The 24,148-nt window shown below is 41.9% G+C and overlaps 2 protein-coding genes across 5 annotated transcripts; one reads left to right on the forward strand and one right to left on the reverse strand.

Moving 5' to 3' along the window:
• Positions 1 to 849: 849 nt before the first annotated feature.
• Positions 850 to 2,944, forward strand: Vps24 (vacuolar protein sorting 24). Its single transcript, XM_065495725.1, has 4 exons — positions 850 to 1,032; positions 1,106 to 1,346; positions 1,408 to 1,622; positions 1,784 to 2,944. Exons 1-4 carry the CDS (start codon positions 988 to 990, stop codon positions 1,943 to 1,945), a joined length of 663 nt encoding a protein of 220 aa, XP_065351797.1. The 5' UTR covers positions 850 to 987; the 3' UTR covers positions 1,946 to 2,944.
• On the reverse strand, positions 2,929 to 23,889 carry pico. Of its 4 annotated transcripts, none has more exons than XM_065495720.1 (10): positions 23,680 to 23,889; positions 18,167 to 18,253; positions 7,405 to 7,516; positions 6,753 to 6,860; positions 6,477 to 6,605; positions 6,270 to 6,418; positions 5,925 to 6,162; positions 5,225 to 5,820; positions 4,410 to 4,943; positions 2,929 to 4,080 (listed from the first exon to the last, which is right to left on the reverse strand). In XM_065495720.1, the coding sequence occupies exons 2-10, from the start codon at positions 18,242 to 18,244 to the stop codon at positions 3,856 to 3,858; spliced, it is 2,169 nt and encodes a 722-aa protein (XP_065351792.1). In that variant the 5' UTR covers positions 18,245 to 18,253; positions 23,680 to 23,889; the 3' UTR covers positions 2,929 to 3,855. The 4 variants fall into 4 exon arrangements, with proteins under 4 accessions (XP_065351792.1, XP_065351793.1, XP_065351794.1 ...); XM_065495721.1 differs by lacking the exon at positions 23,680 to 23,889 and adding an exon at positions 23,472 to 23,626; XM_065495722.1 differs by lacking the exon at positions 23,680 to 23,889 and adding an exon at positions 20,253 to 20,454.
• Positions 23,890 to 24,148: the final 259 nt, after the last annotated feature.

Here is a 24,148-nt window from a genome sequence, read left to right on the forward strand (position 1 = left end):
TATATCGTGCAGATTAAAATAAGTATATATTTCCCCCAAGGGTTTAAATTTAAACAATTCAGTCCCACGGTTGTATTTTGAAAATAGCAACAAATTGTGCGAAAATTAATTACCGCAAGGGAAACCCTATTCTTGGGTGGGCCGGAGAGGAAGGTTTGGCCGGAGACTGCTCTTTTCTGCAGCATGAAAACGCCTCGGCGCGCTACACTGACGGTGTTCATTGCCAGCGACTGCATCGTTTGCTGAAAGAAATATTCTAGTGACGAAGAAATTGCAAAAAGCGCTTTCTTACATCGGGTTGATCGAAGTAGGTATGCACGGCTCTGACCTTGTGGCGAAGTGAGAGTGAAACAGGGGTGATCGAAGGGGTGTGCAGGGATCGCGGGCGGAGAGGGTGGGGTGGGGAAGGTTATTTTTAGGCTGGAGGAACCGGTTTATTATTTGTTGTACCGGTTTTTTAATATTTTAAAATTAAAACTTTAATGTAAATCAGCCATTTTTGTAGATATTTTATGAATTTTTCTGTTGAAAATTTGTTGTATATATGCCAATTAATTTTGAAAATAAAGCTTAATAGAGGTATTAAGATCTACCAGTCTTATTACCGGTTAAATTAAGTTAGTATATTTTTAATCCAAAGAAGGTTTAATCAGGAGTGCAAAATTATTGAAAAAAAAATAAGCATATTCGTATAATTCGATCAATTTTAAATGTCTAATGGTCTGAAAACAGCGATATCATGATTTTTACGGCTTTTGATTCAATTTCCTTTTGAGATAAATAGCAAAAATTCAATATTTTAGCTGAAGTTCCAAGTTGAAAAATATCCTCTCCTTTTTAAGCCTCCTTGCACCATATGTGAATACATAACAGACAAACAGACAACATTGCAGTAAAAAATATTTTGACGTAAGACGTAGCGCTTACTCAAAATCCTATCAGATTAAATCAACTCCAGCGTCTAGAAACGTTTCAGGACTGCCCAAAATGGGCTTGTTTGGAAAGACACCGGAAAAAGACCCCAAAGAGCAGGTATTTCCATTTGTGGTTGTATGAAGAGATTTCGATATTAACATCGGATCCGCCCAATGCGGCTCTCCCACAGGTGAATGAGTGGTGTCGGAAAATCAGAAAGGAGTCCAGCCAGCTGGATAGGCAGATCAGAGGCATCCAGAGAGAGGAGGAGAAGGTGAAGAGGTCGCTTAAGGAGGCTGCCAAGAAGGGTGACAAGGACGTGTGTCTGATATTGGCCAAAGAAGTGCTCAGGGCCCGAAAAGCCATTGCCAAAATTTATTCATCTAAAGCGCACCTGAACTCCATACAAATGCAGATGAAAAATCAACTTGGTGCGAGGATAAAACTTAATTTTAAGGTGTCAGTAAATAAGCCACGGTTGTGAAATTTCAGCCACCATCAGGGTTGCAGGAGCATTAAAGAAGAGCACAGAGGTCATGACTTCCATGCAACACCTTGTGCGAGTACCTGAGGTGGCAGCAACCATGAGGGAGTTGTCCCGAGAAATGATGAAGGCGGGAATTATTGAGGAGATGCTGGAGGAGACCTTTGAAGGTCTGGAGGACCAGGAAGAATTGGAAGAAGAAGCACAGGAAGAGGTTGATAAGGTATGAAAAATGGAATTATTTAGTGTCAATGATTGGTATCATATTAATCTCTCTCATTGTTTAATTTAGATTCAAAATTATTTTTTAATCTGAATATGAAAAATTATGATAGGGTTGTTTATTTTTTCAACATTGAAATTAAATATAAACTTGACTTTCAGGTTCTGTGGGAGGTGACCCAAGGTCAACTGGGGAAAGTGCCTGCCATGGTCACGGACACGCTGCCCGCCGCTGTGGTTGAACCGGAGGCGGCGTCTGCCTTGGTCGATGATCCTGATGAGCTGGAAGAAATGCAGAGCAGGCTCCAGGCCCTCAGGAGCTAGACCTACACTGTGCAAAATGTACATACATAACACCCTGTCTTGTGGGGCTAAAAATTACGAAAAAGATTGAGTAATTTTAATTGTTATTTTCTAAATATACCTGTGATTAGCTTTTAAGTACATTTTGTAACCTGTTGGCACCATTTTCACATGAGTATTGTTAAACAATGACATAGTGTAGACCACTAGTTATCGCTGCCTGGAGAAACACTTTTAATGGAAACACCCATCCCGACACATCGCCGGAAACTTAAGATTTTTCATGCGTCTCAATAACACTACTATGTTTAAAGACTTTTGTTTGAAAGTAACTTCAGTTTTAGCTACGTTTAATTTAAATTTAGATCTCCTAGGCTGAGCAGTAAAGTTTTAAAATGAGTTTAAATAAAGACATAATTTTCAACAAATTTTGTAATATTTTTTTTCTTCAGTATTTTATCGCTTACAATCAGCACCATGGTTCGCTGTTGTTTTCAAATGTAGCTGTAAAATGTATCAGCTGGTCAGCTACCACGATGGGTAAGGGAAATATCTATGATATGGAACTACAAATTCTAAGATGAATAAATTTTTATAGCAGCTAAATGTGGTAACAGCCAAAGCAGATTATTTTCTAGTGTGCGGTTTGAATCACCTTGAATAATTTCTCCTGGTCTTATTGCCAAGGAAAATGATGCCAAGGGTGTTAAATTCTTTGATTGCGTGAGCATGGGACGATTATCTTGCTTTCATACAGGACAAAACTCTTACAAAAATTAAAGTCATTAGTTTGAGGCTTTTTCCTAGAGCTAAATTCTTTATCTTTTATCACGAAAAAGTTATATGAAAGCTCCAAACTACTTTAAAATTTAATATAAAACCAAATAAATAATTTGTTATTGATATCAAATTTTGACTCTAGGTTTTGAGAGGTAAATGAATGACAAGACAAAAAAATAAATGATAAAATGATTGGTGTTATATCATTTGGAAAGAAAATACAGTTTATTTATTATATTCCGTTTATTCAGTTTTATTTATTATTTGAAGCACCCAAGATACATTTTTGGTTTAGTCAGCCATATTTTGTTGAAATAATTCATATATATCGAGATGCTGCGGTATGTGAGTAGTCTAAATGCATCGTGGTGCATGTGTAGAAATCAGATAAATAAATACAAAAAATAAACTCAGGAAGACAGGGAGTTGGTTGTAGAGCATGTGAGAAGTTTTCATCGCTCGAATATGGCTGTCAAACTTGGGAATAATCAACAGCATGGTTAACAACAGTTTTAAAAAGTCTTTTAGTCAAAAATCAAGGCGTGTACGTACATCAAGTTTGAAAACCAGTAATTGCCACCTCGTCAGTATACACAATAAAAACCAATGGCACTTTTCCATCAAGAGTACTAATATTTAACTTACTGCTGGGATTCTTGTGGGCTCTTGTCATCTTTACGGCCAGCCAAAAAATGCTATAAAAACCTCGCTTTTGAGACTTTTACAATAAGGCAATTAACATTCATTGAAAAAGAGACTTAAAATAATTAATGCACATCAGACTCGTCCACAAAATGAGACTTAGTTTTACAATCAATGACTTGAAAGGCACAACATCAAGCAGTGCGAGTGTTTGTGTCTACAAAATGTACAAAATTCACATGTTCCCACATGGCCGTACAAGGAATCGCTCACTTGGCAGGGTGACCAAAATTTCTTAATTTATACAGCAATTAGATGCAGTTTTCAATCAAAACGTGACATCGTTACAAAAGACAAAAAATCAATGTAAGGCATTTCCGTTGAGTAAAAAATTGTTAAATCACTGCAGCTCCGGCTGTTAATTTTAGCTCACCCTTGCCTGCTGTGAAATCCCAAACCAAGTTACAAAATTCCTGTTTCGAAAATGAGATAGAAAATTGTGACGTTAGTTAGAAGTCTGTTGCTCTCCGCTGGCTCAGCTGTGTGGTGTCGCTGCGCATTGGAGGCGGGGGCGGCCGTTTGCCATTCTGCCGGCTAGGCACGTTCTCATACAAAGAGCCATAGTGCTCGGCCAACCAGTTGGTCACATTTGTCTCGCGGTAGTCGGGCGGGTCGCGGAAGCCAAGCACCTCGTGCGGCGTCACGCTGGAGTCTCGCTTGCACTTCTCGGCCACCTGCAAAATCGCAAACATATTTATTATTTAAAATTATTTTGGACTTTTTAAAGGTAAAGTCGCAGAAAATTTTTGCTTTGTCTGCAGGAATGCATAAATTTTATTTGTTGGTTTTTCCACTTAATTTTATATGTAAGCAAAGAAGAACTTTTAAAGTACAAATAATGATAAGTTTTAGTCATTTTTAACAGCTTTGTATTTCTCTGACAGTGCTATTTTGTGGCTGTAATAAAACTTTTTTCAGGTTGAATGTTCAAAAGAAATGCAAAATTAATGAGATTTTTTGGAATACTGGCTCATTTCTGACAAAATGAAACGTTGGTATGCACCTGCCACTTTTTCCGGACGACCCTTTGCAGATCTGAGAGAAAGGCGGCCGAGTCAGGCTTGACGGAGGCCGTGGTGAGACGGGTGCTCTCGCTGCGCTTGGGCGGCGGGGGCGGCTGGAACGAAATTCGGCGACTAGAGGGCTTTGGCGGAGGAGGCGGGGGCGGCACATCCAGTGAGAGCACGCTGGCCGCCAGATCAGAGGGCGCCAGCGGGGGCGGCGGGGGCGGAAACTCATCATCATCTGACAACACCTCCGCCGGTGGCGGCGGCAGGAGCGGCTCTGGCGGTGTGGATACGACTGGAGGCGGCAGCACCACCTCAGACAGTTGCCTGGTGGTGGGGGTGAGCGGCAACTGCGGCTTCAGGGACGGCGGCTTCCGCTTGATTGTGTTGATTGGCGGCAACTCGGCCTCAAAGGGCTCGTCATGCGAGCCTGAGTGCCGCAGCTGTTTCCTCGGCGAGCCTGGTTGCGAGCCCATGGGTGACACGAGCGTCTGAGAGCCAATTGGAGAGGCAGAGCTGAAGGAAAGTCTCTGGAAAAAGGAATAATGTTATTTCAAATGTTTTAATTAGAGATGCAATAGATAAATTGGGGACTATTAATAAAAATATTTTTAAAAGCATAAAACATAAATATTTTAGACAATATATTTAAATCCTCTAGTGCTTTTTCTAGTGCTGATTTTTTATTCCATGATTTTTAAGATCAATTTATGAAAACTGCTGAAAATTGCATATTGTACTTTGCCTACTAATTACAATTCAAAAACCAGAGTTAAAATTTTAGTTCAGTGAAGTTTTTTGGTTCACTCACCTCAATAGGAACCATCTGTGCTCCAACTGCAGGTTCTGGACTGGATTGTGCTGCTGTGTAGTTGTCCAGGAGAATCCTGCCATGCTTGGCCAGCCGGATCGCCATCACCCACTTGCTCAGAGCATCCGCAGACTCGGCACACAGCATTTGGACGTACTTGTGGCCCTTCTGCAGACGTGGGTGCTTCAGGGCAAAGCAGAAGTCAGTCGGAGCCTTGTGCCGCTTCTTCCAGCCAAGACCCTGGTACACCTCGTTCGAGTCCAGGGGCGCCAGGCAGACTAGGTCCCGCCTGCCTTTGACAAAGTACAGCCCTGAGGCGCGCAGAACAAAGTGCAGCTTGCGCCAGCCACGCTTTTCCTTCAGAAAGAGCGGCCCCTCCATTGGTGCCACGCACGAGTTATTGAAAAATTCGTCCAGAAGGTCATCCCTGCTTTTGTCGTCTAAGGGCTCTGGGTTGTGAGGCACCAGCAATGGCTCAGGTCGTGTGAAAAACGCGTACTTGTCGGGGCGGTTCAGGAAAAGCAGCTTATTCTTCGAGTCTCGCGCCCAAAGCATAAGGTTGTCAACTAACAGCTCGTGGTCCTCAAATATCCTCTCTGCAAATAGAGCAAGTTCATCAATTTCTTGCTGATTTAAAGAAAGGACAGAAGAAATAACGAAAAACGCACTGGAATAATTTTGGTGATAAAAATTTACTCACCCATGTGAAGTTCTGGAAGGTGCTCAATGACAGCCCACTTTGGACCCATAGTAACGTGGTTCTTGTCAGCCAAAAGTTGGGTCACATGTCCGCAGGTCATTTTCTCATCAACCAAAAGTGACTTGGTTGACTCATCAGCAGAAAAAGCTTTTACAAACAGTTTCTTTACATTCGCTTCTCGCATTTTCTCTAGTGCTATCCTAATCTTCTCAGCCTTTTCACGGCTCGCTTCATCCATCTGGAAATATTGGGGGAAAAACTTAGAGCACGTAATATTTTCTGCTAAACTAAAATCTCAGGCTGAGTAAAAAATCAATAATTCTTTTTAATTAAGTGAAAATTTACCTGCGAGAAGCCAAAGCCGAGTCCACTTGACTTGGAGGATGCGTCAGTTCTGCCACCGCTGCCTCCACTGGAGGCTGAGCTCTCGCCAGAAAGCAAAGAAACATTGTCCGAAAAGGCGGAATCATTGTCTGGGCTGTCAGTGCGAGTGCCTGGTTGGGAGAGAAAAATGAAAATTGCCGTTTGCTTGCCAAAAGCGTTAATATTCACCATTGCTGCTGGATCTGTGTTCGCTCTCGGTTTCGCTGAGAAATGAGACTCTTTGTTGGTTGCCTCCCTCGCTACTTGAAAAGGAGGGCGTCCTTCTGTGTCCCAGATCGGTTTTGATTATTTCTGGAACTGCAGAAGCGTGATAATTAGTCGACGTGGAAAACTAGTGTTTCAAAATAAGGCGAAAATTATAAGCTGGGTTCGTTGGGAGTTGAAACGACAAAATTTTAAAAGTTTGATCAATTGCTTTCATTTGAATAATGAGCCAAAATTTACCTTTTTTCTTGGAGAGATCCACCGCCTGAGTGTTGATGGCTTCTTGGCACTCTGTCTCAAGGGCGCTCAGCTCGCCGAGAATGGCGTCTAAGTCCAAGTCCTGAGAGTCTGTAACGCACGTTAATGACCGTTAATTAAAAGGCCTGATCAAAAGGTCAAGTTGCCTGCTGGCGCCTGGTGCAATATCGAATTTCGCCACAGGCCCCTCTTTTGCTAGCCGTGCGGGCTCTGATGCAAAATGCAAACAAGCAGGAAGAGAACCAAGAGGCGGGCGAAAAGGCTTTGATCAAAATCTGACAGAAAATCGATAGTGAACAGCCGCTTTGCGAAATTGAACTCTCTTTTGAGCTGATGAAGACGAGGGTCTCGCAAAATGTAGAAAGAAAAAAACTAACAGCTCTTCAAGATGCACGAGCGAAAAATTTATTCCGCTCTATCCATTGCCTGGCTTATCAAACGAGCCTTCAGTCATTCACGCGGACACCAAAAATTAAATTAGAAAGAATGCCCGCATGAGCCGACGCGCACGCCAACCAGACTCCAGTTGAAGAGGTTTTAATTTAAATAATCACAGGCTTCAATTTACATTTCTAGAATCCTTATATGGTGCGGCATTCTTTTATCTGTAATTAGACCAAAAAATTCAACTCACCTTCCAGGTTGGCCATCGAGAAGCGAAAGCTGTCTATCCTAGGGGCGGAGATCTCTGGGGTGGCCGTCCGCCTGCGGGTCACAACCGTGGTGCCAGTCACGTTGTCCAAACCCTGAAACCGACCGACCACAACAAGTCAGCACAAAGAGTCAACTCAGTTCGTAGGGTGATTTGCACACAATGCTCCGGTTTGTGTCGACGACTGCAGACGCCCGCAACAGCCCAACCTCCTACTCTGCGTCGTTCAAGCCCTTATCTCTGCGTGTATTTATAATGTTTCTCGCCAGGACCATCTCAACTTGGGTCGGCAGCAACATTCAAGATAGTATTTATACTTCCACGGAGACACAAATTGAATGTGTCGTTCAATTGAGAGTATATTTGAAACAAGAAAAAATCAATTCAATTCTGAAATCAAAGTGAACGAGAAAATGCAAAAAAAGTGAAAGGATTACCTATTTGGTGTTGAGATAGCCTTCGACAATGGCTTAGTATAATTGAGTCGAGTCAATTAGGTTTTAAAAGAAAGTTCGCGAAATTTAAGCGCCAAAATAACCTATCGCAGTTATGACGCACAAAATGTAGTATATATTTTGCTCCACAATGTTCAAATATTATCTTTCCAGGCCGGTTTTCAGCCGGCCCTGGCACTCTTCATCCACTCCCACCGCCATTGGCTATTTACATTTCTCACCAGCCCGGTCTGTTGAGCCTGTCCCTAGTCGTTGCCTCGCGTGGAAAATCTGCGAGGGCAATTCGCACAAAAAGGCGCGATTCTGTTTCTGCCCGGCCGAGCGTGAATTTATTTCGCGCACTTAGCAAGCGTATTTGAGAAATTGAGATAGTACAATTCGGCTGTGAACCGTGCGGACAGGATGGACGCTTTATCTAATTGAAATCGGCGTGTCTTAGGCCTGCAGGAAGTCGACCATTAAGGACGGAGATTTGGACTTTTAACGCAGAGGCTGCTGCTTTTTGTGCCACTTCCTTCAAAAGTGTCATTTTTAGCCTAAGTCGTTAAGATTGAAATCTGGTGAGCGTTTTGAACACAAACCTCGTGACACAATATTATAGCTTCCGAGAAGGATGTCTCCAAAAATGCAAAATTAAAGGCGCACATTTTTCTAGTGAGTTTCGTTTTAGAATTTGAATCACCGTCGTGCGCAACAAAAATTGTAGCATATTAATAAGAAAAAAAATCAATTTATTCCAGCGCGGAGCAAAACATGAGTCATAAGCAGTTCCTCCCCCATGGAGAGCGTACTCACTCAGTCAGCAAAACAAATAGTATTATGTGTATCCTAGGCATCCAGTCAAGATTAATGCAAACACTGTGAGCACCGATCTTGCTTGCTTGTAATAAAAGAAAATAATTTCCCGGCGTGATTGATCACCTCTGTTTGCCAGTCAGACCGGTCGCAATCAGACGGACTGTCGCGCTTCCACACCATTCCGCAAGCCACTGCTGGATAAACAACTCGTTCCGCCATATAAAATATCAGGGGTACATATATAAATGCACATTTCGGGTGGCTGCTGGAAAACACGCGATGACTCATGCTCAGGCGGCCGGCTGGCTCATCCATCCGTTCCATCCCCTCCGCCCTCGCCAAATTGCACCCCCGCCGCTTTTATCTTCTCTTTCTCTCTCTCGGAAATCAATTTGAGACACATTCTGATACATACACCAAAAGCAAGGGATTGCACCCTTCCCCTGCTGCCTCTGCGCTCGCATACAAAAGGCAGATAGTAGCAGATCCTAGTCGATTTTGTGGGCTTGGCTGGCTAAATGTCAATGAGCAGTGGATGAGGGCGAATTGTGCAATTTCCAGCTCTCGACTGACAATGAGACTGGAAATTTTGTAACGAAACGGAGCTCTCTTCTCTTCATTTCTAGCATAGGCACGTTAAAAGTTTTCTCTTCTGTGCACTTACTTTGCTGCGTAACGGAGTAGAGGACAAAAATGGAGATTGAGGCCTCCTTCCGTTGTAGCCGCCGAAATCTTTCGTTCGAGCCCATTAAAGTGCTACCTCCATTGTTAGGCTGCCGTAAAAGGAGTTGATAAAATTGTATCCATTGGATTGTGTGAAATTTCGGCCGCACAATGGAATCGTTAGGTATTTTGATCGATTTGGCTCAAGCTGACAGCTATATTTTACAGTTATGAAACTAGGGCTTTGAATTCGAGTGGAACATTAATTTCTCTTTTGGCATTTGAGAAAAAAACATCCCTACATAGCGTGTACTGTACAACATTTTCTGATTTCTGATTTCCACTTGAAAGTTAAGGTAATGTAATATAAAGAAGAAACAAACATCAAAAGAGTGTGGCGGAATTTTTGTTGTATAAATTACATTTGGAGAGTGTGTTTACCCTCTTAAGTTTATTCTTCGTTGCACTTCAAAAGAGGCAACGTCGTTTGTTTCTTGCTGAGCACGCCGAGCCTAGTGCGCCTTTTTTAATTCGGTTGTAACAAAGAAACTCATTACTATTGTCGCGAATGACATTAGCAGTTCCTCATCTCCGCGTTTTAATTTCCGCCGCGCAACGAGAAAAGTGCCCATTAAGCACTTCTGGTCCGTCCATTCACTTTAATTAGGGTCCAAACGGCGAGCCAAATCTGCTGCAAACGCGGAATTTTCGGCCGTAAAACCGGAGACGAAACCGCGTTTTTATTGCTACGTCGCAGCAAAAACAACACTAGTGTGCCCAAGTGCGAGAGCTCGGATAAAATAGCAGATTTTTCGCACACATGCCGCATACAACCGACATTTATTTAGGGCTCGCCTGATGCTGCTCAATAAATTTGTAAACGCCGCTTTGGAGAGTAAAAAAATATAGATACAAAGACGGAGCGGCGCTCGTGGGGCTGTTGAGCTTGGCAGACAATGCCAGGAAGGAAACTCACCCCAATAAAAGCAACGTCGACGTCCAGATTTTATGGTCTTCTGTGTCTCGCCATCGCAAGCCGCACCGCACGTGTTCACTCTTCAAATCCCGTGTTCCTCTTATTATACGCAGGCAAGTTAATTTTTCTTTAGAATTCGGCACACGCGAGCGCCCAAAAGCAGCAGCAAAGATTTTTTTCTGGTCGGAGTGTGAGCAGAAGGGGGCTCACGTGGAAATGTACAGTTCATAATAAACTTGGCGGTTCCCGGCAAGAGGCGTGAATAATGAATCAGGCAAAGCTATTGTTGCTGCCCTTTATTTGTGCAGCCAGCAACATGTGAGCAGCTCAAGAGCGTTTTCCGGCTTTTCCACGCTAAATGGTTTTTGAATGTTTTATGGGTGCGATTTATGGCCTCTGGCAAGCAAAATTTTTTATGCTTCACAAGTCCCAAGCATAGTTTTTATTGTATTGTTTGAGTTTGGTGGAGAGGTCGGTCGGTGGTAGCTTTCTTTTCCCATGGGAGAAATATTCCCGCTTCAAATTTCAAAACAAAGACACCGTGTACAAAAAACTTGATAATTGCATCTTAAAATTTTCAAACCAAGCCGATAAGCTCGCCCGTATTATGAAGTGTGGAGGAAAAATTCGAGTTATTTTTGCGATTTTGCCAGTCTTGCTCACGCTGAGAGCGAGTAAGAACAATGTAGTTTGGAATTTGACTGCCAATGCAATCATCCGCTTGAAGGTTAAAAAGCACGCAACATTGCTACTCACTTGCTGCTCAGATCTGAATAAGCGAATGAAAAAATAATTAACCAATAAAACCAAAGGTTTCATCAATCCAGTCAGTTTACGGAAGAAAATAAATGACAGCCAAATCAAAATTTCAATCGCTTTTGGCATTGGTGTGTGGACAAGCAGTCAGGCAAGGAATAACAACAATAAATTTCTGTCAATTCCGATTATGTCAAGTTTATGGTTAGCTATCGGTTTTCCTATCGACAATTTTCCAATTTGAAAACAACCAGCCAAAATAGAAGTAGTATTTCCACACTTCAGCCTAGAATCCGAAATAAAACGCGGCTTTTACCTGCGTGAACGATATGTACCCTGGCAGCGGCAGGGCTGCGAGGGCGCCAGGGTTGCTGAAGAAGACATCCGCCTCAACAGGGTCCGGGTCCTGCTCAGGGAGAGCCGGCCTGTTGCGGCGTTTTCGGCAGCTCACGCACGAGAGGAACATCTTCCCGTGATTGCGTCTCGGGCGAGACTGACGCCGAACAGGGCGCACCTGGTCTTTTTGCGCCCCCACTTGGCCCGGCGAGATGCACGGACCACCTGCCCGTCCGTCGTGCTCGTAAGGGGTCACGTGCGCAGCGCGTCCAACACCTGCCCGTGGACCACTCGCATGTGTACAGCCAAAAAAAGCAGCATCCGCACGAGTGTACATCAAAATTAGCACACAACTTGTAGGACCTCGCTCAGGGACGTGATAAATAGTGCACATTGCAACTATTTTTCAGGCCTCAGTGAAATTTATCTGGGCTCGCCGTTGTTTCAATAAAAAACGACACGCGAAGATCGTTCAAATTTATTTGGCCTTTGTTAGAATAAAATTTATAAATCAATTCCTAAATAAATTACATTATTTTTACATTGTAATACTTTATAAAAATCCTTCTCGAGCAATCCACCGTTAATATGCATAAAACATCGATAATTGAAGGCCAAACAGGGCACTAGCATTCACGGCCCTATTTTCGCGATGAGGCAACGCCTAGGGCCAAGCTAATTGCTAAGTGAGTAATAATGATAGTGTGACCTTCAGATTTGCCAATCTGCCTCTTCGATCCAGTTTTGCCAGATTTTTTGTAAAGGCAGATGGACGAGTTGTAAGTGCGTGCGCTGGATAAATTATCCACGCACCTTGCGAGGTTGACGCCAACCAGAATTGATTATTTTATACATAAAACGGTGACAAAAATTATCTTGGGGAAAAAGATTTTCTTAAATCAAAGCTGCTAAAGCAGCAGATGCAAAAATTAGTTAGATACAATTAAAAATATTTTAAAACTGTTTTAATTCTTAATTGGTCAAGGCAAAATTCCAGAAACTCCCGCGCGAACGGGAAAATTGGAATACAAAAATTTGTCGTTGATAAATATTAATGTGAGCCTCATTAAATGGGTTTTAAAATGTTAAACTTTCACTGAAGATGTATGCTTTAGGGACGATTGGTGCCCTTCACGCTCCACCTATTTATATCCAAGAAGGAAAGGGCGGATGTCAGTTCAATCTGCTCGTCCCAAGTGAAATAGTACTCTGCCCTCGGTGTTTTTGTTTGCCGTTCTTCTCGTCTGTATATTAAAGAAGAGAGAGAGAGCGGAGCACGTACGCGAGACACGCGCCAGGTGATGGCCCGCGAGTAAGAAAATCCTTCCATCCTCCCTCTGCTCGTCCCTCCGCCCGGCGACCATCTGCCTCCGTTTCTTATTTTGATTAAATTGCCAGGTGCAAAGTGAGAAGCGCTTTTCACGGCCAATGTGCCGTCAACTTGACCTCTGCACGCGGCCATTTCTCAAAGTGCGCACAATTTTTTGCACGAAATGTTCCGGCGGCCGCACGACAAAGGAGACGATTTGCACGCTCAGTGGTGCTCAACCTACATTATTTATTATGGCCATGATGTTTATATTAAGTAGCGAGCGAGTGCTAAATCGATATGCACGCACATGTCGTCGGCATATATTAAAAGGGGGTCTTTAACGTGCGCGCTCCCTCGCTTTATTATCTCTGCTCATCTCGCGGGATTACGAAATTATTCTAACTAGGTGGCGCCGCAATTGAATTGTCAGATTTGCATATGGGGCCACAAAGCCTCTGGGTGGAAAGTTTTTGTCAGCATTTTACGGGATTCTTGCGGATTATGTTTGGTTTGTGCTCTGTAATTTAATTTTCGTTGCGTGCAGAGAAAATGGTAAGTTTTCTTAAACTATATCATTTATTTTTTACTACATATATAGTACCACAATCCACAATGTACTTGACATGGATGAGAATAAACAATAATAATGATTTGCGTGCATCGTTCTAATCGTAAATTATATATAGATGCCAAGCAGAATTTTACGATTATTCCAGGAGATCGATTCATAGATTGGAACACTATATTAGCTGAATTTCAAAACTGGCGCAGTGATATTACCAAATATTCCCAATGGGTGAGAATGTCGAATTTGATTGAAAAAGACCACCCAAACCTTCATTTGGGAGATCAGATTGGATCAGATCGCAGGTTCATGCAGAAAGAACCATGTTATTTGAATAGAAAATGAACAAACGATATCGACCATATGTATGCAATACTGATTAAAGACAATTTCTAAAAGAAGAAACAAGAGACCACCCAGCAGGAGTTGCCTGCCCAGGGATTTGGAATTATTTGCAATGGTTAGAGCACAATGAGCCAAAAATTGGGAAATGTTTTTATTGCTTTGCGATGGAATGTACAGAAGCATGACCACAAGCGCTATATAGAGGAAGAATTAGTCTTATTTTATACGTGACCAATCAGGGTTCAGGGTAAAAATGTCGCGGCCATTGATGCAAAAGAATAAACAATGCGTTCAGTGGAAAACTAACAAGCGCAGCAAAGTGCCAAGAGTGCAGTAAAGTCTGGAGTAAAAAATATATTTGTACCCTGAGCAGTGAGCACAGCTTTCTCGTCAGTGTGCAGTTCTGCTTATAAAGATCAAATCGTCTGAGTTTTTATTGACATTGCAAATTGGCATTAATTAGTTTTTTTATATATTTAATGAACATACAAGCTGAACAATGACGAACAATTTTTTTATATTTTAGAAAACCGAGTTGGAGTTTTTATATAAGGTGAAGGTATATTAAGTGGGCAAAAAACTCATGCTTCAATCAAAAGTTCATTCTTTTGTATGGAAAAAAGATTTAATGTTAATTATATCCTTTAAAAAGATAATTTATTTTAGCAAAAGCTAAATTAAATTACTTTTATAATCCGGACACGGAACAGATGGAAAAACTAAAAAGGCTTATCAAATTACTCTAAATATATATAGTTTAAATTCCCTTCTCATTAGGAACGGATAGTATAATACTAACTAAACTGCGAGTAAGTTCCGACGAGCATTGATTATGCCGATAAAAAGCAAAGCGAGTAAAATGCCTACGCCGCTCGCTACTGTGTGAATTTTTTGCGCGCTGCCGCGCATGGGAAGATTGAAGTCACTGATATGATTAATAACGCATACATACTACGCCCAAACAGACGATCAAAGGGCCTTGAACCTCGTAGGGAGGACTCGTTGTCAACCATTTGTTCCTTGTAGCGGTCTTCTCATTGAGGAAGAAGGACATCTGACATTAATTAACTTGTTTGTTGCCAGCAGCAGCGAAAAATGACCAGTTGGAAGGGAAAAAGGCTCGAATTCGAGATGAGCATCAGTGTGGCGCAGCGATAAATCATCTTTCAACGTTACAATGTCGCATTGAGCGTTCATAAAGAGCGCGTGGCTTAAATTGTCGCATCTGTGGTTTGTATCGCATATAGCTATTTATACAGGAGAAAGCTTGGCCCGTTTTGGGAGTTAAAATTACTACACTGCGACATTGCTTAAGGGAATTGGGAGAATCCGAAGCGCTTTTCTTACTAAGCGCACAGTGTGAATAAATCATATATTGCATAAACATTGCAAAATCTTGTTTACAACTGCACAAGAGAGAAAACATTACACGGAAATTGTGGTAGATTTTGTTTCCTGCAATGGAATACATTTTTTATCTAGTTTTTACTATCCTGGTCGACTAAAAAGTAATTTGATTATTTTTTAATATCCTTTTTATATCTGTAGATTATACCACATCTTGTTTAAATTATTTTTCTCCTAAACCTCAGGATTAAATAGCTACACCTCTTGGAGTTTGTTTTTTCACTAGACTAGCGATTTCATAATCGAAATTATTGTATAAAAACTAATACTGAACTCGATTATTTTGATGAGTCAATGCGGATTTAAATTCCATCAAAACAATGTTTTCATTTCCCAAGTCTCTGGCGTCGTCCAATTATTCGCCTGTCACCATCTCAAAGAATGAATCAGTGGGGCCACTGGTTTGGAGCAGAAGTGAAAAGTGCGGGAACTGCCTCCAGAACAAATGTTTTCGCAGCGCGTGACATCAGCCAACTTTCATTGTTGTGTCAATGTCAACCGATGTATGCATGCGGCGGCCAACCAACCGCACGCATATTTGCACTCGGGCTGGATTAGAGGGACAGCTATATAGCTGGCTTTCCATCCGCAGCACAAAATCCACAAAGCACATCCTTTTAGAGGTGAGTAACGCGCACCGTTGCATGATTACAAGGCGGAAAAACCGCCGCAGAATGGCTGAGTCAGTGAGATTTGGAGAAGTATCGGATGAAATGAAAAACCTGCGGTCTGACTGTTTATTTCTAATCCTCCGGTACATGCGGTCGGCGTTTGTCATCGAACCCGCAAACAGGAGAATTTCACCCGCGGGTGCGTAATTAAATAATACACGTTGGCTCAACAGCGAGCGGTCAAGTGCCACTCAAAATCGACGTGTGTTCAGTGCAGCGTAAGAATCGTTCGGCGAGGAAAGTTTCTGCTCCATCATATTGTTGATATTTTGAGACGCGCTGTCTGTTTTACTTGCTTAGTAAAGATTTGATCACAAATTCAAAGGCTGGGAAATTGATTGAAGCGTTTATTGGGGACCTCCTCGTTTCAAGCTCGTCTCATAAATTTTCCAAGTAACTCAGCTTGGCGAGTATTTCAAAACTAAATGAACTACAATAATAAAAAACCACTGTCGAACCGAATTCAAATGCAATAGCGGCAGCTAAGTACCAATATATCAATCATCTCAAGAGGCAAGCGAGCACTTCATCAACTTTTGAAATCGAGAGTCCTTATGAACAAAAAGGAAAATCTCTCCTGCTCCACTAGCTACGAGCGCAAATAAAATTTTATTGCAGTTGGCTCTGCGCGAAATAAATTGGCCGACCGAATTCCGAGTACATAAACATAGCAGCGCAGCGCAGTACATGTATATTATGCGCTTGGTACAGTCGCCTGTGTGTACATAAACAGCATCGATGACGAAACCAGATAAAATCTCGCCCTCAAGCCCATAAAATACGAGACACCAGCGCGGCAGCAAGTGCAAACGGACCAAATTATGCTTTCAGCCTCCCGCAGACTGAGAAAAAACTTTTATCAGTTGATGTGTATGGCTGGTCTGTCGCGTGAGCACAAATATCAAGAGGCCACGGAGACCCCCTTGAATATTGCGCTTCCTTTTCCCTGCTTGCCAACGAGCTCATTCAAACAAAAGATTGTGTACTTTGAAATTAGGTGTCTGACAGGCTCCAGTATCCGCTTGGTGGTGCTAAATTATGAGCTGTATGAGTTTGGTTTTGAGCGTGAGGAAACCCAGACCTGATAAGTAGGTTTTGGGGAAAGAAGATGTGCCAGCTATTATAAATTATGGTATTCAAACAGAGAGTGATGAAATTTAAATCAGATAATTTGAACCAGTTTTAATTTGAGGCTGGCTACTAAAGTATATAATTATCGAACAGTAAAAATCCCAGTACTTACAATTAGCAATAATTTTTGCAATGTTGATGATAATTGTGAACCTCATTTAAAAAGGTTGACCTAAGAAGTGAAGGTTAGTGTTTCTTCTCTTTCGATTCTTTTACTGATAATTAATTTTTACACTGTATGTTTATATTGAGTCTTGCGCGGCAATTGCTGGAAATCAATATTTTTTAGTGATTTTCGTACATTGAAGTGTTTATCTAGGAGAACACTTTCTATAGTCTGCAGTTTTACCGTATTATTCAAGGTTAAAGAGCTAAAGATTTGTTGAAGTATTTTAATGAGAAACATACATTTTTTTATTTTAATTAAAAACCAAGGTAATACAAAAAATGAAAAACTTGCGCCTCCAGCAACTCTAAAAGAAGTTTGAAAATTGTTAAGAAACAAATATTTCATTCTTGTGAAGCAGTGAGCGCCGGCAATCTTACAAAATAGTGATTTTATAGACATTCAGCCTTGTGAGTTCATTAGCCAGCTAAGTTTACTTGCTACGCACGTCTTAAGTTGTCAGTTGGTGCATTAACTAAAAGCTGGAAACACGGAGCAACGGCGTGACAACAATAGATATGCCTCGCCTAGGCGGCCTCACAATTGAGTCTGTCTCCGCGGCGATAATGAGCAGGCTGGTGACTTTTCTCTAAAATCTCGTCTATGAGTACGAGCGTGTGGCTGCGGCTGCATCTGTTAGTTTGTCACCCTCCCCTATATCAGCCCGTCGTCATCGTACTTTTTACACTGCACGCGCGCGTCTATTTTATTTTGGGCGCCCACGCCCGGCGTCGGTCGTGGAGCCGAGCAGGAAAAACCTGATTCCAAATTGATCCTTCCGCACTTCTTGTGCGCGCCTTCTCCATTTCTCGCTTTGTCTGGCGCCCATTGTTTGCCCTGTTTGTATTTACGCTCGTCTGGCTTTGTTCGCCCTCCACGTCGCACTTCAAACGAGTTCTGTGGACGCAATTAAGGGCACTTTTCCTACTCGTGAAAAAGGCGAGGAATGGGGCTCTGGGTCGGAGCAAAGCTTTTGAGTTTTTCTGACCGCATGCCAAACACAAACCGGCATCTTTTTCAACTCCTGCTCAGCTAAATAACTTTGAACCATCACACAGCCCAGCAAAGCCTCGAAATAATTGGCCGAAATGGGCAGTTCAAAGAGCTTTTCAAATTAATCAAATCCCCGAGTGTTATTTTTAATTAGAAAACCGTGCACTTACCTCGGCTAGGTTGTCCAGCTGTCCGAGCCACTCGTCGAGCAGCCGCTCCGGGTCGTCAGAGGGCGACACGCCGGCCATCTTTCGGCTCTGCAACCATATTTAGATTCATGAAGAGCAGCACGCAGAGAGAAAAGAGAGAAGATGCGTGCGAAGGCGGAGAGCAAAGCAATCTGACTTCCGGCGCTTGTTTTTGTCAGCAGACAACTCTCGCGCGCGCACACACATGCTGACAAATGCAAACAGAGCCTGCTGTCCAAGCAAGCGTCCGCCGCCCCCGCCACCGTCCCAAGGAGAACCCACCCATTTCGCAAAATTATCTGACACGCAAGAAAAGCTAATTGTTTTAGCCGATTTATTAAATCTAATGTAAAAAATGTTAATATTCAAATAGGTTTGGATTGGGCGAAAATTTAATAAATAAAATGCACGCTCTAAGGAAAGAATTTGAGGAAGGAAATCGCTTTTCAAAATGTTGTTTCATTATTCATCTAAGTAGTTTTGATTACATATTATTGACAGCTTTTCAACAAGGAAAATCCGTTTCAACCCACTCACTTATAAATACATTAGTAATGGTAGACAAAGGATTCAATTATCGACTTGAATCCTAGATATTCGCCATTTGTGAACAATAGCAAAGCTAGGATCCCAGTCGATTGTTGTATCCTGTGTTATCATCCTTACTTATAAAGGTATCAATAATGAGTCGATCATTTGTTTAATTGTCGTGAAAAAGGAATTCATAGTCAACAAAAATAGAAAATACATATATACTCGGCATTTGAAAAATGTTCAAATGAAATTGTGAAATAAACCAATTTTTTGTACGAACTTCTAATTTTTATTGGCTAGAATAGGCCCGTTATATTTTTATTCAACATGCAAGTGTTCTTTCATTTTGACAATCCATAAGAACAGCCAACTAGACAACGACTATCCATTTTGCAAGCAGATTCGAAATGGCGACCCTTCTTTTGGTCAGATAATATTGCGAGTCGTTCTGTTGCTAGGCATTTTGCACGCCGAATGAATGGATAATGCAGATTGAAGGGGGAGCCGCGCGCGCGTTTTATTTGTATAATCTTTTTTGTTTGCACCAGAGCACTCAGTCAGCGTCGGCCGGTGAGTTGAATGAGCCCGCGTTGTGGTGCAAAAATTATTCTTGGCGGCTGGCAGAAAGCGAGGGGGAGGCTGGCCGAAATAATAAATGGCCAGATAAAGAGTTTGGGTTGGCGCCGAAACGGGCTTTCCCGCTTTTATTGCTTTACAAGGCGCGCTTTTGTGTGATGCGAATTGTCGCGATGACAGGGGTGCGCACCAAGGGTTTGAGGCAGCCGGCAGGCAGGAAGGCGTTTTTATGCCTCGGTCCACGCAGTGGATGATACGAGATTGCTCCCAACAATAATGAAGGCTGCTTGATCGTATAAGTTTAAGTGAAGCCAATTATCTCAGCGTGAGCGATAAGCGTAAGCAAAAGAACTCTTCTTGAGTTCATTTCGACACCTAATCTATTTTTTTCCACTTATTGTCGCAATGAGAAATGTTTTTTGTTGTTTCGTAATATAATTCCAGCCTGTTCCTGCGCCAGCCAGCTAATTTTTGGGCACGTGTTCTCCCGCCAGCCACCGGTCAAAAAGCAAAAAAAAAAAAAATAAATGAATAGAAGTGCTGGGACAAAATGGTATCTGGCTCTTCTGCAGAATGTAAGTGAAGTACTATAAAACTTCTCATCTAAACGTTTGTCAGCCACGCCAGCCGCTGCGCCAAAATTGTGCGGCTGATTCTACAGCGTGTAAGTCATTAAGATAAAAGCATACCAACTGTGACAGTCCCACACGAATTTATCTAGTATGCCTAAGTATTGAAAGATTATAAAACTTACTGACCCCCCTAGAGTGTAGTTAACATTGTTTCACAAATTCAGAGAAGAGCACAAGACATACCATTAGATTTTTCTCGGGCTGATAAACAAAATGTTGAGTTTCAAAGCCAGATATTTGTTTTTTAATGAGGCACTGATTTAGTATGATGATGTCTTTCTTTACAAAGAAAAATGACTTAATTTCTGATTCAAGGAATTACTCACTGTCAGCGCACCTCCTTCAAAAGAAGACGATGTTTTAACCAAGTTAGGATGAACGTTTGCGACACAATTCCGTTGTGGAATAAATATGCTCACCCGCGCGTAATTAGCATGAGCATAGAGCCGACCTGATGCAATTAATTGAAGCTGCTGATATTGATCAGCGAGCTAGGCAATACGCTGAGTGGAGCACGAGGCGCGAATGCGAATGAACATACAGTCCGTGAGTGTTATTGATCAAGAATATGAGCTCGCCGCTCTCAGTCATTGGGTCTCTCGTTCAGTTCCGTTGCAAACTGCAACACAGATGGCTCATTTTGCTGCTGCACAGCAGCGACGTCGGCTGCACCCAGCAAGGTCTCGACACGATACCGATAAATCATGACTGTGCTGTGCTGTGCACTGCATTAAGGGCTGCCGCAGCGAATGCGAAAAAACACGGCGTCGCGCCGTTCTTCGCAACAAACGGAGCCAGAGCCAGACTCGCTCGAGGCTCATGGAAGTGAGAGGAGGCGAAGAGAGAGGCAAAATTAGTTCTTGCCTCAAGCATGATATAATTGTAAAAAATATTAATATGCAGCACAAAATCAGATTTATTTGTGCCGGATTTTTTTTTCTTTGGTTTGGCAAGGCAATAACTATTTAATGTTGAAATGAAATTGTGAAAATTGTGGAAATATTCATTTAGATTGGGAGACTGATAACAATACCTTTACAAGAGATCAATTATTTCTAAGAATGAGAACCAAAGGTGTATTTTTTCTAGTGATTTTTCGAAATATAGTGACTGCTGACAGTGAACAAAGGTAGTTGAATTGTTGCTAAAGGAGCTAAAGAATATCACAGTTAGTGGAACCATTTACTTGATTTTTTTAAATCCTATTTCCCAAGATGAGGCCCTGTTTCACATTTTCACAACTCTTATAAAACTTAATCTAGTTTTTTATAAATTCTTTAGACTTGCAAGAAATTTCGCAACGCCTCAACTTGTAAAATTGCACCCTTTACGCAGCTTCTTGATTTTCATTGTTTATGTTTTGTAATGTCCATGATTTGGAAAAAAATATTTTATTTCTCAAGCTTGCGGGAAATTGCAGTTTTTAGATAAGTGATCTGTAGTACAAAAGCTTTGGACGGTACCTAATTATTGATTAATTTTTACCTCGCTTGGAAATACCATTCCATCGAAAAATCAGTCTGTATTATTCAACAGGGTTGCATTTTCCACACAGTCACCTTCAATACAGGTTTTAACATTCATCATAAAGTTTAGACTCCCCAAAAATATAGTCATTTCTTATTTAGAGTGTTAAATATTGAAATATTTGCATTTCCTTTGATTTCAACTCGATTTTTTTAAGTTTTTCTGTCTTTGAACAATTTATAATCCCTCTCTCATGAAATGATGTATGACGTTAACATAAACAATGGATCAATCAACAAAAAAGATAATTCATGATGATTTTTTTTAACTTTCTTCGAGCTTGTGGATTATTGCAACTCTAGAAGTTTCATTTTTAACTTTGAGGCACCAGAGTTTGTAGCATTCTTATCTGTTATGGCAGTATGACAGTTAATTAATTGAAGGCATTCAAGTGATAACGTATCAAAGAAATTCATTGAAAATGACGTGAACTTTTGTTTTCCGCATAGCAGCTAGAATTCGTTACAACCCGTCGTTTTCAGTTGCAGCGAGCAGAGTGCATCGATGTGCAACAAAGTGAGCAGGAAACCCAAAACCCCAAGACAAAAGGCATCTCGGAATCGCGGCGCACGTGCACCACCATTTTTTCCCGAGTGGAGGTTGAAAAATGCGCGTATCCCGCGAAAAGCTCAGATTTCTCCTTTCGGCGCCGGTCGAGTGAACGAACTGCTTTCCCAACCGCTCCGACAGTGACATTGTCCTAGCAAGGCAAGGGTGGCGAGCTGTACTTTTAATTAATCTAACATATAAGTAGGCGTCGACAGCACTTTCGAGCAGCTAAGTTTGGCGACGGAAGGGCCGAAATTTTCGAAAACGGATGTTGCTCGCCGGACGCGTGGACTCGCGCCGAGACAATGACTGGAACGTGACTTGGGAGTCGATAGCCTAGAAACGAACCACGTCTGCCGAGGGTTTATTGATTTCCGGCGGCGAACTGACCACATTCATACATATTCTCGAGATGCTGGGGTGATTAAGAGACCCGTGCCACTTGTTTTCGAATGAATATTTATAGTTTTGATCAGAGGAAGCAATGTAATAAATGAGACAAGCCATTCATTAAAAATCCGCCGTCGACGTCAAAACAAAAGAGTTTGGGTGAGTGGGTAATTTTTTCGGAACTCATTGGCGGTGTCATCCTTTTCACCGAAGAGCAAACACAGATTATGTAATCGTGATACGTGGATAATTTATTCTTTAAATTTCCAATTGGAGAAATAATTATTGTGAGTGTGAATTGTTATTGGCATGTGAATTGTTAAAGATATGGAGTTATTGTATTGTGTTCAAATTACATATATACTAAGAATAAAGGATAACACAAAAATAATGTAAACTCGTTTGTGAAACAGTATTATCTGGGACCAATAAAATTTAAAAAAAAAACGAAATTACTCGGATCAAACGAGATCAACTAGAGTTTTATATTTATTATATAGCCCAAGCAACAAAACAAAAAATGTAAAATATTGTTTAAAGATTAAAAATTTTGTAGAAGGGAGAGCAACTACAAAAGCGAGTTTAAATTATCAGATTTGATATCGGCAGGAAATTCTCCACCGCAGATCCCCGTAACAACAAATTAAGCAACTTCCAAGCAAAGAAAATCATAAAAACTAAAGACAAAAGGATATATAATAACCACCCTCCATGATAACAAAAGGTCCCGCGGCCGATCAAAGGCTGAAATACACGTAATGCGTGATTTCAAAACGAATTAATTATTCCAAAGTGACAAGGCGATAAGAGTTGCATAATTACCCCCTTCCTAACAAGTTCAGTCACGCCAAGGTAACGGAAAACTAAAGCATTCCACAAAAATTGATAATCGGAATATAAATCTCTCAACGGTTAACGCGATATTATTCAATCTTAATTCTGAACTTCATTGGCTCAGCTTTTCCTGATATAAACAATTCGCAAAACCAGCTGTGCCATTATCATAAGTCCAGTTTCCCGAGAAAATATTTGAATTTTATAAAATAAAAACCTCATTCGAGAAAAATTGCAAAACGAACCTCGGCGGCGTGCGGAATATTATCTGTCCGGATTTCCGGTCGGCGCGAGCTTAGTGTCCCGGCGTCCCACGCTGTTCTCGCGTCCCACACTTGGATCGGACTGGCTGCTCCCCCGTGGGTGTCTGAGTCAGAGCTGCCGTCCGAGTGGCGCCCCCGCTGACTCACCACTCCGCTCTCTCTCCCTGCCCGTGCCCTGACTCACACTCACCTGGGCGAACGATGCTGGGACGCCGTCGGGCCTGAACGCGGCCCTGGGCCCTGGGTCGGCGGTCACGAGGTCACAGCTGGCGCCGGCCACTCCCACGGCCGAAAGATGCAGGCCGAAACTGCCGTAGGGAGGCTGGATGCCCGTCTCACTTGCTGCCTCCAGTGTGATCGTGATGATGCTGTGCTAATGCTCCAGACACACGGCGGCGGCGCTGTATATTAATTATTGTCAATGCCGTCGCTTATGCGGCTCTATATCTCGGGCTGACGCGTGAGACATCTGCCGGTCTGAATCTGAACTCGGTCCGTGATCTTGATCCCTTTTCTAGTGCATCTGGCGCGAGGGGAATAATCGACACTAGGATATTTTTTATCTTATTACATGAATATAATTTTACGAATTTAAGTTTTGAACAAACGATTTGACCCTAGCTCCTTTTAAATCCTGATCAATGAGACACCAATTGGGC

Source organism: Cloeon dipterum, chromosome X (genome assembly GCF_949628265.1).
Source record: "Cloeon dipterum chromosome X, ieCloDipt1.1, whole genome shotgun sequence".
Taxonomy (NCBI): Eukaryota; Metazoa; Arthropoda; class Insecta; order Ephemeroptera; family Baetidae; genus Cloeon; species Cloeon dipterum.